General features: G+C 41.4%; 1 protein-coding gene across 4 annotated transcripts in view; it reads right to left on the reverse strand.

Moving 5' to 3' along the window:
* POLR2B (RNA polymerase II subunit B) overlaps positions 1-12,681 on the reverse strand; it is a 55,661-nt gene that overhangs the window by 42,340 nt on the left and 640 nt on the right. For all 4 annotated transcript variants that reach the window (XM_009239973.4, XM_063723432.1, XM_063723433.1 and 1 more), the window contains exons 2-4: positions 11,999-12,361; positions 4,600-4,672; positions 155-305 (exon numbers count right to left, since the gene is read on the reverse strand). In XM_009239973.4, coding sequence (XP_009238248.1) covers positions 155-305; positions 4,600-4,672; positions 11,999-12,017 — 243 coding nt within the window. In that variant the 5' untranslated portion in view covers positions 12,018-12,361. The remainder of the gene's footprint in view (positions 1-154; positions 306-4,599; positions 4,673-11,998; positions 12,362-12,681) is intronic.

Here is a 12,681-nt window from a genome sequence, read left to right on the forward strand (position 1 = left end):
AGAGAGAATAAATCAGAAAGTGATTGACGGTGCTGTAAGTAATTTGCTAAAAGCTCCAACTGACTTTTTTTAACCTTTAAGCCAGGTAAGAGAAGGGCTAAAATTTCAAACCAATACTCTTCTTGTACCTGTGTAACTATTAGAACTACCTTACCGGTTCTTCAACTTCTCCACTAGCATGCTGAGCTTCAGCCTGTAGGTCTATAGGAGGAGCGTCTTCCACAATTCTTTGAACAGACATCTGAATAAACTCATCAAAAGAATCCAGCTGTTGTCTGACCAAGCCTTTCTCGTCAAAATAGGAACTGGGAAAATATTTGAGTTCAGTCAGTTGCAATTCAGTGATAATTTCTAGCATAATTCCCCATTTTCATTATTCAACAAACAGTCATAAAATACCAACCATTATATGTCAACCACTAAACAAGACACTATGAGGTATCTTAAAAAGGATGAACCGGGCATATTTTCTTTGTAGAACTTATTATTTGGGGAAAAGCAGCTTATATTTGGGGGTAAAATACTTAAAGCACGATATAAGAACCATAAGGATCCCAGCTCCTGGAAGGCCAAGGCAGGAGGATTGCTTGAGTTCAGCCTGGGCAATGTAATGAGATCTCATTTCTACAAATAAGAAAAAAATTAGCCAGGCATGGTGGCATGTGCCTATAGTCCCACGTACTCAAGAGGCTGAGGTAGGGGGATCACTTGAGCCCAGGAGTTTGAGGCTGCACTGAGTCATGATTGCATCATTGCACTCTAGCCTGGGAGACAGCGAAACCCCATCTCAAAGAAAAAAAAAAAAACTTTATGTCCTTTATGGACAAATTTTATTCCACCTCTTTAAAATATTTCTTGACAAATGTGTCAGAAGAGAAAACTAAAAAAAAGTCAAAGATAACAATAAGAACTTTCATTTGAATAGGAGGGAGGGTAGTGATATTAATGACTAAAATAATGCATGAGAATGCCAACTTTAGGTTACAGAGCATTAGTTCTATTTTGAATTGTTAAAGGTAGGATAAGAAGAGTAAGTCTTTACATAAAAATACTCAGCAAAAGTCTGGTGATAAAAATGCAGCATGGCTGAGAGACCTGCAATCTAAAAAGTAGACATTATTTTTATAAGCAACAGATACTTTTCAGGTGAGGGGTGGGAAAGACATACAGAGACAAGTAGATACAAGTGCAAGAGGATCTCAACAGATCACTCCCTATTACCATCCAGGGACAGCCGCAAAGCTGGGAATCACAGAGGCTGGAGGATCTAGCACAACCCTGAAGATTATCCCATCACCCTTCAGCAGTACGAAGTGCCCCACCACACCTCCACATCTCCACTCCTATATCTTGTGACCTCTATCATCTTATATCTGTGAGACTTTCTTAGCTTCTACTCCCCAACTACTGACTCCCCCAACTTCACATCAATTTTCTGAGACAATATGCAGAGTCCAACTAATCATCAGCCTCCCATTTTGGCTTCATCAGGTCACCTCACACATCAGTGACAGGCCAACAAATTGGCCCCACCCTGATCCAGTCAAGTATGGCCACCAATATTAGAAGTGAGGTCCTATGGTAGAAAACACAACAGACAATCACACGTGTAAGATGTGACCTAAATAACAGTTGGGGCAATTTATTTCAGTAGAGACTGTCACATAATGGGATAGAAATTTCTCACAACCATGTGGATTAGCCATTGATACTGTAAGAAAAACATGGCATTGCCTGTAATATACATAGCAATGGTTTTTTATAGGCAATTTAAGATGAAATAGCTTCTAAACTATAGATATGTTTCATTACCCCAGGAAGCTGAACTATAGCTACTTTCCCGAAAATCATTAGAATGGTGCTTAAACACCTAAACTATATGAAGATTTGATACTTATGGTCTCTACTCTGTTTACTTTGCCTGCAGTCATCTTATGAAGTTACTTGTGATACTAACTAATATCACATTCACAAGACCACTTGATATTAAAAAGTAAAAAAAAATCAAAATTCATTTCTCAATAGCCAAAGTATCTACAGTCAATTTAAACTTAAAAATCAATAATTTATTTTCTAACAAATGATAAATGCTACGACAGTTCACAATAGAGTATTTTATCCTTGAGCAATCTACCACATATGTTGAAAACAACTTCTTTTCATCTAAGATAAAATATTTTTTCTACCGGGAGAATGTAGAATACAGGCACACTCCACAGAACATCTACCTGGTTATTGTTTCCTAATAAAATATCTCTTGGTGTTTAACACCCAAACATCACAGAAGATGTAACTGTCTCAATAAAGTTTAGTCTTCTACAGCCAATTTATTTTTTGTGTTTACAAAAGTTTACTCTTAAATGGCTCCAAGACAATTCTTCATTCTAGCTATAGGTGGCAAAAGATATTATGGCAGGGAATACAGATGTTTAAATACAATAGAATCAAAGGTCACCATCACCTCAGGCACAATGAAAAGCTGACTTTTTGCCAGATTTCTCTTTTTTTCTTTCTTTAAAAAAAAAAAGAGAGAGAGACAGGGTCTGGCTATGTTGCACAGGCTGGTCTCAAACTCCTGAGCTCAAGTGATTCACCGGCCTCGGCCTCCCAAAGTGTTGCGATTACAGGCAGGCGTGAGCCACGTCGCCAAGGCTTTTTGTCAAATTTCTTAATTCTACCTGTGGCCAGGGGCTCTTTCCCCACAGCCTTCGATTTTAAAGCTTTTTCTGCTCCTCTTTTTGTTTCTGCTTGAAAGCTGTATCTTCCTCATCCATCTCCTTAGCCTGCTTCTTGGGCTGTTTCAGAGGCTTCTTGCTACCTTTGCAACCAAACATGGCAACTGCCGCCCCGGCCCCTTCTCCAAACCCTGCCACCAGAAACAGAGCTCCCATCCTCACCCTCAACTCCTTATGGAAAAATATATACTTATATCCCAAAAACTCAATATATATTTTTTAATTATTTATTTTTAGAGACAAGGTCTCACTATGTTACCCAGACAACACTCAAACTCCTGAGCTCAAGTGATCCTTCTGCCTCAGCCTCCCAGGTAGCTGGGACTATATAGGCACACACCACAGCACCTGGCTTTCAACACTTTTTTTTGTAAGATTCTGGACAACATGCTGAATCAACATCTTTCTTTCTTGAGACAGAGTCTCGCTCTGCCACCCAGACTGGAGTGCAGTGACATCATCTCAGCTAACTGCAAACTCTGCCTCCCAATTTCAGGCGATTCTCCTGCCTCAGCCTCCCAAGTAGCTGGAATTACAGGCGTGCGCCACAACACCCATCTAATTTTTGTATTTTTTAGTAAAGACGGAGCTTCACTATGTTGGCCAGGCTGGTCTCCAATTCCTGACCTCAAGTGATCTGACTGCCTCAGCATCCCAAAGTGCTGGGACTACAGGCGAATCAGTATCTTTTTCACAAAACAACATTCAAGAAAGGTTATTCAGTTGTACTCTGAATACAACTGGCAGAATGTCGGAAGCATGTGTTCTTTGAAAAGAGAAAATGTTGACCAAAAGGACATGCACCTTGGAGCTGATGGGGCTCAGAGAGGCATCCATCATCATGTTATTGTATATAAAACAGCTGTCAGGGGATGAGAGAAGGGTTATAAGCCTTTAACATCCTAACCTTACAGGATGTTACTTTATCACTTATAAGTTACTTTTCTTACCTATACAAGGCTTCTCGCAATTTTATTACATTTAGTTACACTTAGAATTGGATGGGAATTTGGAATGAAATATAACCAATTTTAACTTTGTCCATTTAAAATAATGAGAAAACCAAGCAATCAAATTAATATTACTAGTAATGAAACAAACATGCCTCCTGATATGATGCACTGAGACTATGTCACTTCTGCCAAAAGTAATTATCTGAATCTAATTATGAGAAATATCACACAAACCTAAACAGAAAAGCAGCCTAAAAAGTAACTGGCCCGTATTCTTCAAAAATGTCAAGGTAAAAAAAAGAAGAACAGACACACTGAGGAACTGTTCCAGATTAAAGGAAACAAAAGAATATGCCATGACAAGTAAATCCAGTATGTGATCCTAGGTTGGATCCAGGATGAGAAAAATTTGTATTTTGCTATAAACACCAGTGGGACAACTGGCAAAATGTGGGTAAGGTATATAGATTAAATAAGATCACCATAATTGTGATTATGTAAAAGAATGTCCTTATGTCTGCAGTTATTCTTTTTTTTTTTTTTTTGGAAACAGGGTCTCACTCTGTCACCAAGACTGGAGTGTGGCGGTGCGATCTTGGCTCACTGTAGCCTCAACCTCCCAGGGTCAAATGATCTGCAAGTTACTCTCACATGTTTCAGAAAAAAAAATATGTACAAAAAGAGAAAAAGACAAAGAAATGTAGTACAGGGTAACATTTTCGGAATCTGGTTAAAGTGATTAAATGAATTATTTGTGTAACTTTTAGGTCTGAAATACTTAAAATGTTAAATATATAAATAAAATAACTACTCTCATGTAGCATATTTATATAGAAGAGCTATTTATCAAGAAGAATAAGCAGGAAATCTACAGTGCCTTTTCAGGCTAATTCAGTTTGGTCCAAAGTTACCTGATTACAATCCAGCATGCTTCTTGCCACAAATCCGGGGTGATTTCATCATCATCTTCATCATATTGCATATCTGTAAAAACAAAAATATTGTACTCATTTGCAATGAGATGCCACTTAGTTAACATCTTGCTCCTATGACTTTAAGTAGCAGAAACATATTTACTTTCTGCTGAATAAGTAATGCTTTCACCCCACTTTTCTAAAATTTCAATTACATTAATAAAATAATTTATGTCTATGTCACACAGGTATTCTTCCAATATAAAAAGAGGTTTATTAGAAAGGTTCAATGTAAGTTGTATGAATGTTAAGTTTTCCATTTTATTGATCAGCAAGATTTTCAGACACTAGAGTCAGAGAACAGGGTAACGGGGCAGAGCCATGAAGGATTCCAACAACTGGGCAATATCCTAAGGTGGGGCGATCTATGATAGCAACATTTCATACATGTACAGGTATGAAAGTTTGCATTTTCCAAAGATGGCCACAAGCCTATCTCCCATCCGACATGGTCTTCTATAATGTGATCTTGACACTCCTATCATCACATATAGTGGTCTATGCACCCTCTCCTTGAATCGGGTAGATTTTGACTCTCCTGTAACTTAAGAGAATGCAGCTGAAGCAATGCTGCATGACTTTAGAAACCAGCTCAGAAAAGGCAATGAAGTTTCTGTCATGTTTGCTAAAACACTTCCTTCTGGAGCCCTGAGCTGTCATTAAAAATTAGGGGTGGCTCAGGCCTGTAATCCTAGCACTTTGGGAGGCCAAGGTGGGTGGATCACCTGAGGTCAGGAGTTCGAGACCAGCCAGGCCAATATGGCAAACCCTGTCTCTACTAAAAAATACAAAAATTAGCCAGGCAGGGTGGCACATGCCTGTAATCCCAGCTACTCAGGAGGCTGAGGCAAGAGAACTGCTTGAACCCAGGAGACAGAGGTTGCAGGGCCCGCCTCTCGCTCGCCGCCCGAACGTTGGGGCCGCCCCGCGGGGTGGGGGGGGGGACTGCCATCCCCGCCTCACCGCCGCCCCGGTCCCTCGCGGCTGCCGGGCACGGGTTGGACGGTCTGCCTCCTCGCAGGAGCTGAGATCGCGCCACTGCACTCCAGCCTAGGCAACAGAGCAAGACTCTGTCTCAAAAATTTAAAAAAAAAAAAAAAAATTTTTTTTTTTTTAAGTCATACACTATTCTGAGGCTGCTACATTCTGAGAAAGCCCGAACCATAAGTAGAGGCCACTTACAGATGCTCCATTAGCAGTTTTAGTCCTTGAGTCCTCCTAGGCTAATGTCTCATGTCAGACATTAGAGTCAACACTACAGATCATCTCTCACCCAGCTGTCAACACTTGGCCTTAATGTCTTCCCAAATGAACCAGGGTCACGGTGGAACACAGGCAAGTCATGCCTGCTATGCCCTGTCCAAAATCCTAACCCACAGTATCCATAAACATAACAAAATAATTTTTTAAGTAGCTAAATTTTTGGGTAGTTATGCAACAGTAATTTAAATATACATTCAAAAAAAAATCAGTGTGCATTGGTCCTCTAATATTAGTCCCATCTTCTTAAGTGAAAGAATAAGTGTGCTGTATTTTTGGTTTTTATTCTAATGTACACATATATAGCCTATGAAATTTAGGAGCTTTGGGTTCAAAATTTGATACATATACAAAATAAATTTTTAATAAATCTTTCTTAAATGGACTGGAATTATTAATCCCTACACCTGGGGGAAGGGTAAGAAAGACAAACCTATGTATAATAGCTCAGAGATTTCTAGCTTTGATGAGAGACTAAAAGTTAACATCACTGCCACACAGGAGAAGCAAGTAAGATGGTGGAAAAAGGAGAGGTAATGATGAGATCGGCTTTAGAGATATCTATAGATCACATATACCTTCAAATACTTCTAGTAGGCACACATATATGAATATAAACTCAAACAAAGAGTCTAAATTATAGACAAAGAACATGTGACACATAATAGATATACATTGGCATATAACAAATGTGTATCTATTATGTGTCAATAAAATAAACGTTTTAAAATTTGAAAGAAAAAGTACAGAGTTGGAATCATTAACAAATGGGTGGGAGGAAAATGAGATTACACACAGAGAAGGAAGACTGAAGGCCGGATATCTGGGAACACCTTTAAGAGTCATACGAAGGAAAATGAACCCATGAAGGAGACTCATTTATTCATCCATTCAGCAAATTTTTTTTGAGGCTGGGAGCACTGGCTCACACCTATAATCCCAACACTTTGGGAGGCCGAGGCAGGCAGATCACTTGAGACCAGGAGTTCAAGACCAGCCTGGCCAACATGGAGAAAACCCGTCTCTACTAAAAATACAAAAATTAGCCAGGCATGGTGGCACCTGCCTGAAGTCCCAGCTACTAGGAAGGCTGAGGCAGGAGAATCGCTTGAACCCAGAAGGTGGACGTTGCAGTGAGCCGAGATCACGCCACTGCACTCCAGCCTGGGTAAGAGTGCGACCCTGTCTCAAAAAAAAAAAAGGTGATATGAATATTCCTGACAAAGATCTGAAGAGGTTAGGGAAGACTTCCCCAAAGCTGGGCAGAGGCCAGGTGCAGTGGCTCATGTCAGTAATCCCACCACTGGAAGGCCAAGGCAGCAGGATCACTTGAACCCAGGAGTTCAAGACCAGCCTGAGCCACAAAGCGAGACCCCCGTCTCTAAAATTTTCTTTAAAAAGCTGGCCGGGTGCAGTGGCTCACGCTTGTAATCCCAGCACTTTTGGAACCCGAGGCAGGTGATCACAAGGCCAGGAGTTTGAGAGCAGCCTGGCCACCATGGTGAAACCCCGTCTCTACTAAAAATACAAAAATTAGAGGGGCATGGTGGCGCACGCCTGAAATCCCAGCTACTCAGGAGGCTGAGGCGAAGAATCACTTGAACCTGGGAGGCAGAGGTTGCAGAGAGCCGAGATCGCACCACTGCACTCCAGCCTGGGGGACAAAGGGAAACTCCATCTCAAAAAAAAAAAAAAAAAAAACCCTGAGCAGAGATCTCCTGTTATAAACAGGAGTAATCAGGCAAAAGGAAGGGACAAAGGTAGGAGGAGTCAAGAAAGAATCCTACCAAATAGAAAAAAACAAATTGTGCAAAAGACCCCATAATGCAAGATAGGATGGCATATTCAAAGAATGATAGAAGGCCAATGTAGCGGAAGCACAGAGTGTGAAGTTCAAAGTGGAATAAGAAGAGTTTGGCCTTTACCAAGAGATTTGAGTTTAGCAGGGTTGTGGCTAGGTCAGATTTTCATTTCTGAAAGATCCCTATGGCCAGTGTGGAGAGTGGATTGGAAGTACACAAATCAGTTAGGAGTAATCTAGGCAAGGGACGGCAGCAACATGAACTAGAATGATGGTGGAGGGGATAGAGAAGTGACCAGATTTGACATATTTAGGAGACAGAACCAATAGGGCTTGGTGACTGATTAGATATAAAGGTGAAAGAGAGGAGTCAAAAATGATGCCCAGGCTTTCGGTTTCAACAACAGAGGGTACAACAGTTGTACCTCAGTGTCCATTGGAGACTGGTTTCAGGACCTCCCATGGATACCAAAACATAGATGCTTAAGTCCCTGACATGAAATGGCACTGTTATATACCCTAGGCACACATCCTCCTGTATCCTTTAAATTATCTCTAGATTATTTATAATACCTGATACAGTGTAAATGCTATATAAATAGTTGTTTACTTATAATGTTTATGGAATAATGGCAAGAAAAAAAAGTCTGTACATTTTTACAAGGACACAATTTTTTTTTAATATTCTCTTTTTTGTTTTTTGAGACAGAGCCTTGCTGTTACCCAGGCTGAAGTGCAGTGGTGTGATCACAGCTCACTGTAGCCTCAAACTCTTAGGGCTCAAGCAGTCCTCCCACCTCAGTATCCCAAGGAGCTGGGATCACAGGCACACGCCACCATGCCCAGCTAATTTTTAAATTTTTTTTGTAGAGATCAGGTCTCCCTATGTTGCCCAGGCTGGTCTCAAATTCCTGGCCTCAAGCTTTTTAATATTTTCAATCCAAGGTTAATTGAATATACAGATGTGAAACCTACAGATACAGAGGGCCAAATGTGCCCTTCACCAAGACAGAGAACATAGGAGGCAGTGGCTTTGGGAGGAGAATAGCAAAAGAAAATAATTAGCTCAGTTTGGGCAGTTGACAAGGTTAAGCAGCCTGGGAGATATCCTAGTTGGCTAGTGGTAGTTAGATACCACAGATTTTAAACTAGAAGTATACACATTCAGAAGTTATCCACATACAGATGGTAACTGAAACAATGGAAAATGGATGAGATCACCCAAGGAGAATGTGAACAGGAAAAAAAATGAGAACAAAAGTCAGATAAGAAGAATCAAGTGAAAGCGATGTCGCCAGAAAGCTGAGTGAGTTTCCGGGAAGACATCATCAACAGTTTTGAAGACCACAGGGTTTAGATAAGATTTTTTAAATATCCACCTCATTTATCAATTGAGAAGTCGCTGTCAATCTTAGAGCTATCTTAATGTAGTAGCATGAGTAGAAACATATTGTAATCAGTTGAAAAGCACATGAAAGATGAAAATTAGAAAAAAGGACAGCTTATTATTTTTATAAGTTTGGCTGTGAGTGAAAGGAGAAAGGTAAAATACTAGAAGAAAAAGGTAACAATGAAAAGAGTTTAACTTGTTTCCATGTGGATGACAGAAATCTGACATTTTCACATAGTGACTTAAAACTGATGAGGACATTACCTAATAAACATTTCAGAAGACACAGGCAAGAATAAAATGTAGGTTCACTGCTAAAGCAACTCTGATAAACTCTCTTTTTCCACAGGATCATTATACATTGCTAATAAGAATGCAAAATTAGTACAATCATCACTATGGTGGTCACTTGGCATCATCTAGCAAAATGTTAAAGGTGCATATCATTTGACCTGACAATTTTATATGTAGAAATGTATCCCGCAGACATACTTGGGCAAATTATACGTACAAGATTATTCATTTACAGCACTGTTTGAACCCAAAAATGACTAGAAATAAACGAAATATCCATCAAGAGACTACTTAAGTTATGGTACATCCACACAAACTAAGTAACTGGGGGTGCGGCAAAGGGGGGGGGGCGGGTGATGCTTTCTGTGTACTGATACAAAAATCTCCTAGACACATTCAGCAAAATCTAAAAGTGGAGAAAAGTGTGAATATTACTGTCTTTAAAAAAAGAGAAAATCCCATTTATATTTGCTTAAATATGCATAAAGAAACTGTGGAGGCTGGGCATGGAGGCTCACACCTGCAATCCCAGCACTTTGGGAGGCCGAGGCAGGTGAATCACCTGAGGTCAGGAGTTTGAGATCAGCCTGGCCAACCTGGAGAAACCATCTCTACTAAAAATACTAAAATTAGTTGGGCACGGTGGTGTACGCCTGTAATCTCAGCTACTCAGGAGGCTAAGGCAGGAGAACTGCTTGAACCTGGGAGACGGAGGTTACAGTGAGCCGAGATTGCGCCACCGCACTCAAGCCTGGGCAACAAAGCAAGACCGTCAAAAAAAAAAAGAAACTGTGGAGTGATAAGAACCTATTATAACTGTAGTTACCCACTGTGGAGAGTTCAAACTGGACAGATGGTGGGTAAGAAGGAGACGTGACACTTTAACTTGTTTTTTTTGAGACAAGGTCTCACTTTGTTCTCAGCTCACAGCAATGTCAACTTCCCAGGCTCAAGCGATCCTCCAGCCTCAGCCACCCAAGTAGCTGGGACTATAGGTGAGCACGACCACGCCCAGCTAATTTTTCTATTTCTTATAGAGAGGGGTCTCCCATGTTGCCCAGGCTGGTCTCAAACTCCTGAGCTCAAGCGATATACCCGCCTCAGACTCCCAAAATGCTGGGATATGTGAGCCACTGCACCAGCCATCTCACTTTAACATTTTTAAGTTTTCTGGCTTGTGAGCTATGAGAATATATCACCCAGCCAAAAATTATGCTTTAAAAATCTTTTTTTTCAAATTTTTCTTCTACTGAGATAGTAGTTAAAAAGAACAAGGAATATAATGATGCTAATAAATTTCTAGAACACAAGATATAAATGAGACAGAAGTTTAAACAGCTTTAAAAGTTTAAGCTTTTGGCTGGGCACATTGGCTCATGCTTGTAATCCCAGCACTTTGGGAGGCCGAGACAGGCAGATGGTTTGACCTCAGGAGTTTCAGACCAGCCTGGGCAACATGGCCAGACTCCATCTCTTAAAAAAAAAAAAAAAAAAAAAAAATTTAAGCTTTTGCTTCAATTTTTTCCATCTGATTTATCAGAAGTAGCTGAGGGAATAAAGAGAGGAGATGTAAGAGGTGGCCAAGGAATTGAGAGGTAGAAGAAAATAAGGTTTGAAATTAGCAGATATGGAGAATGGAAAAGGCGGCTACGAAAATACACTAGACTCAACTAAGAATTCTTTTTTTTTTTTTTTTGAGACAGAGTCTAACTCTGTCACTCAGGCTGTGGTGCAGTGGCGCGATCTCAGCTCACTGCAACCTCCGCCTCCTGGGCTCAAGCGATCGTCCGGCCTCAGCCTCCCGAGTAGCTGGGATTACAGGCGCTCGCCATCACACTAGGCTAATTTTTGTATTTTTAGTAGATACAGGATTTCCCCATGTTGGTCAGGCTGGTCTCAAGCGATCTGCACATCTCGGCCTCCCAAAGTGCTGACGGGAGCCACCGCGCTCGGCCACTACTAAGAATTCCATATGCGCAAAGAAACAGATATTATACATTGGCCCAGTGCAGCAGAATACATATCATCTGAGAACTGTGACATTGTGAGAAGAGGAAGTTTAAAAGTCATCCTTTAAGACAATTTACTTTGACTTACAAACAGCATGAAGAAATGTCAGACTAAACCGAGTCCCCCCTGCCACCCCCACCCCCCGATATTCTCTGTCCCGGTGTATTTCCAGGGCCTTCCACACTGCCTGACACAGGCTGACACTCAACAATTGAGCTATTCGTTAAGTCGACTGTGGCTTTAAGGAAAATTTTTAAAGGGTGCCCTTTGCTTCAAATTCAAAACGTAATTTATCTTACGGTTCTGCACGCTACTGCACCACAGGAAGCGAGGATCAGATCTAACGGAACGAGAAAGTGCAGAGAGCAGCAGTGAACGTAACCTGGAACATTAACGCTATGTTCCCTGCACCCTCCGCCTCTCCCTACCCCAGTTTCGTTCCCGGCCTGGGAAGTGTGGGAACAAGGCTGGAGACTGTGCAGCCGGCGCGTGGGAAGGCCCCAAATCCTCAATCCAATCAGTTCCCAACGCTTCCCTGCTTAAATGGACCGCCGCGACGTGTGTTTTGAGCGTTCACCTACCCTCATCCGCGTCGTACATATTGCCAAACGGTTCCCGAGCTCCTAACTCTTGAAATCAAAAAGACAAAAAGCACCCAAAAGCCACCAGCGCCGGGAGCTAAAGACGAAGTAACTTCCGTCTCCGACGTTCCCAGAATACTATGCGTCTCACACCAAAGGCCGCCCACAGGGACGCCAAAGTTAGGATCTGCGCCTGCGCAAATTGTAGGTCAAGCTTGGGCCGGGGTTAGGGTTGCACACGCGCAAATTGTGGGACGCCGCTGCCGGGCTGATTGAGAGCACAGCTCCCGCAATCTGCGGTCGTATCCGTCCCGTCAATGTTTTATTTCTGCTTGTTTTTCAATGTTGCACAAATAACGACACCTGAAAACAAAACCAAGTATACTTATTAAAAAGGGTTCGTTCTGTGAATCCGCGACATTGGGATGCTCAATTTATTTGCCTTTATAAGGACCAAAACAAGAAGCTATTTTTTATTTTTATTTATTTATTATTTTTTGAAATGGAGTCTCCCTCTGTTGCCAGGCTGGAGTGCAGTGGAGCGATCTCGGCTCACTGCAACCTCCGTCTCCCGGATTCAAGCGATTCTCCTGCCTCGGCCTCCCAAATAGCTGGGATTACAAGCAAGGGCCACCACGCCCGGGTAATTTTTGTATATTTAGTAGAGACGGGGTTTCACCACG

Source organism: Pongo abelii, chromosome 3, assembly GCF_028885655.2.
Source record: "Pongo abelii isolate AG06213 chromosome 3, NHGRI_mPonAbe1-v2.0_pri, whole genome shotgun sequence".
Taxonomy (NCBI): domain Eukaryota; kingdom Metazoa; phylum Chordata; class Mammalia; order Primates; family Hominidae; genus Pongo; species Pongo abelii.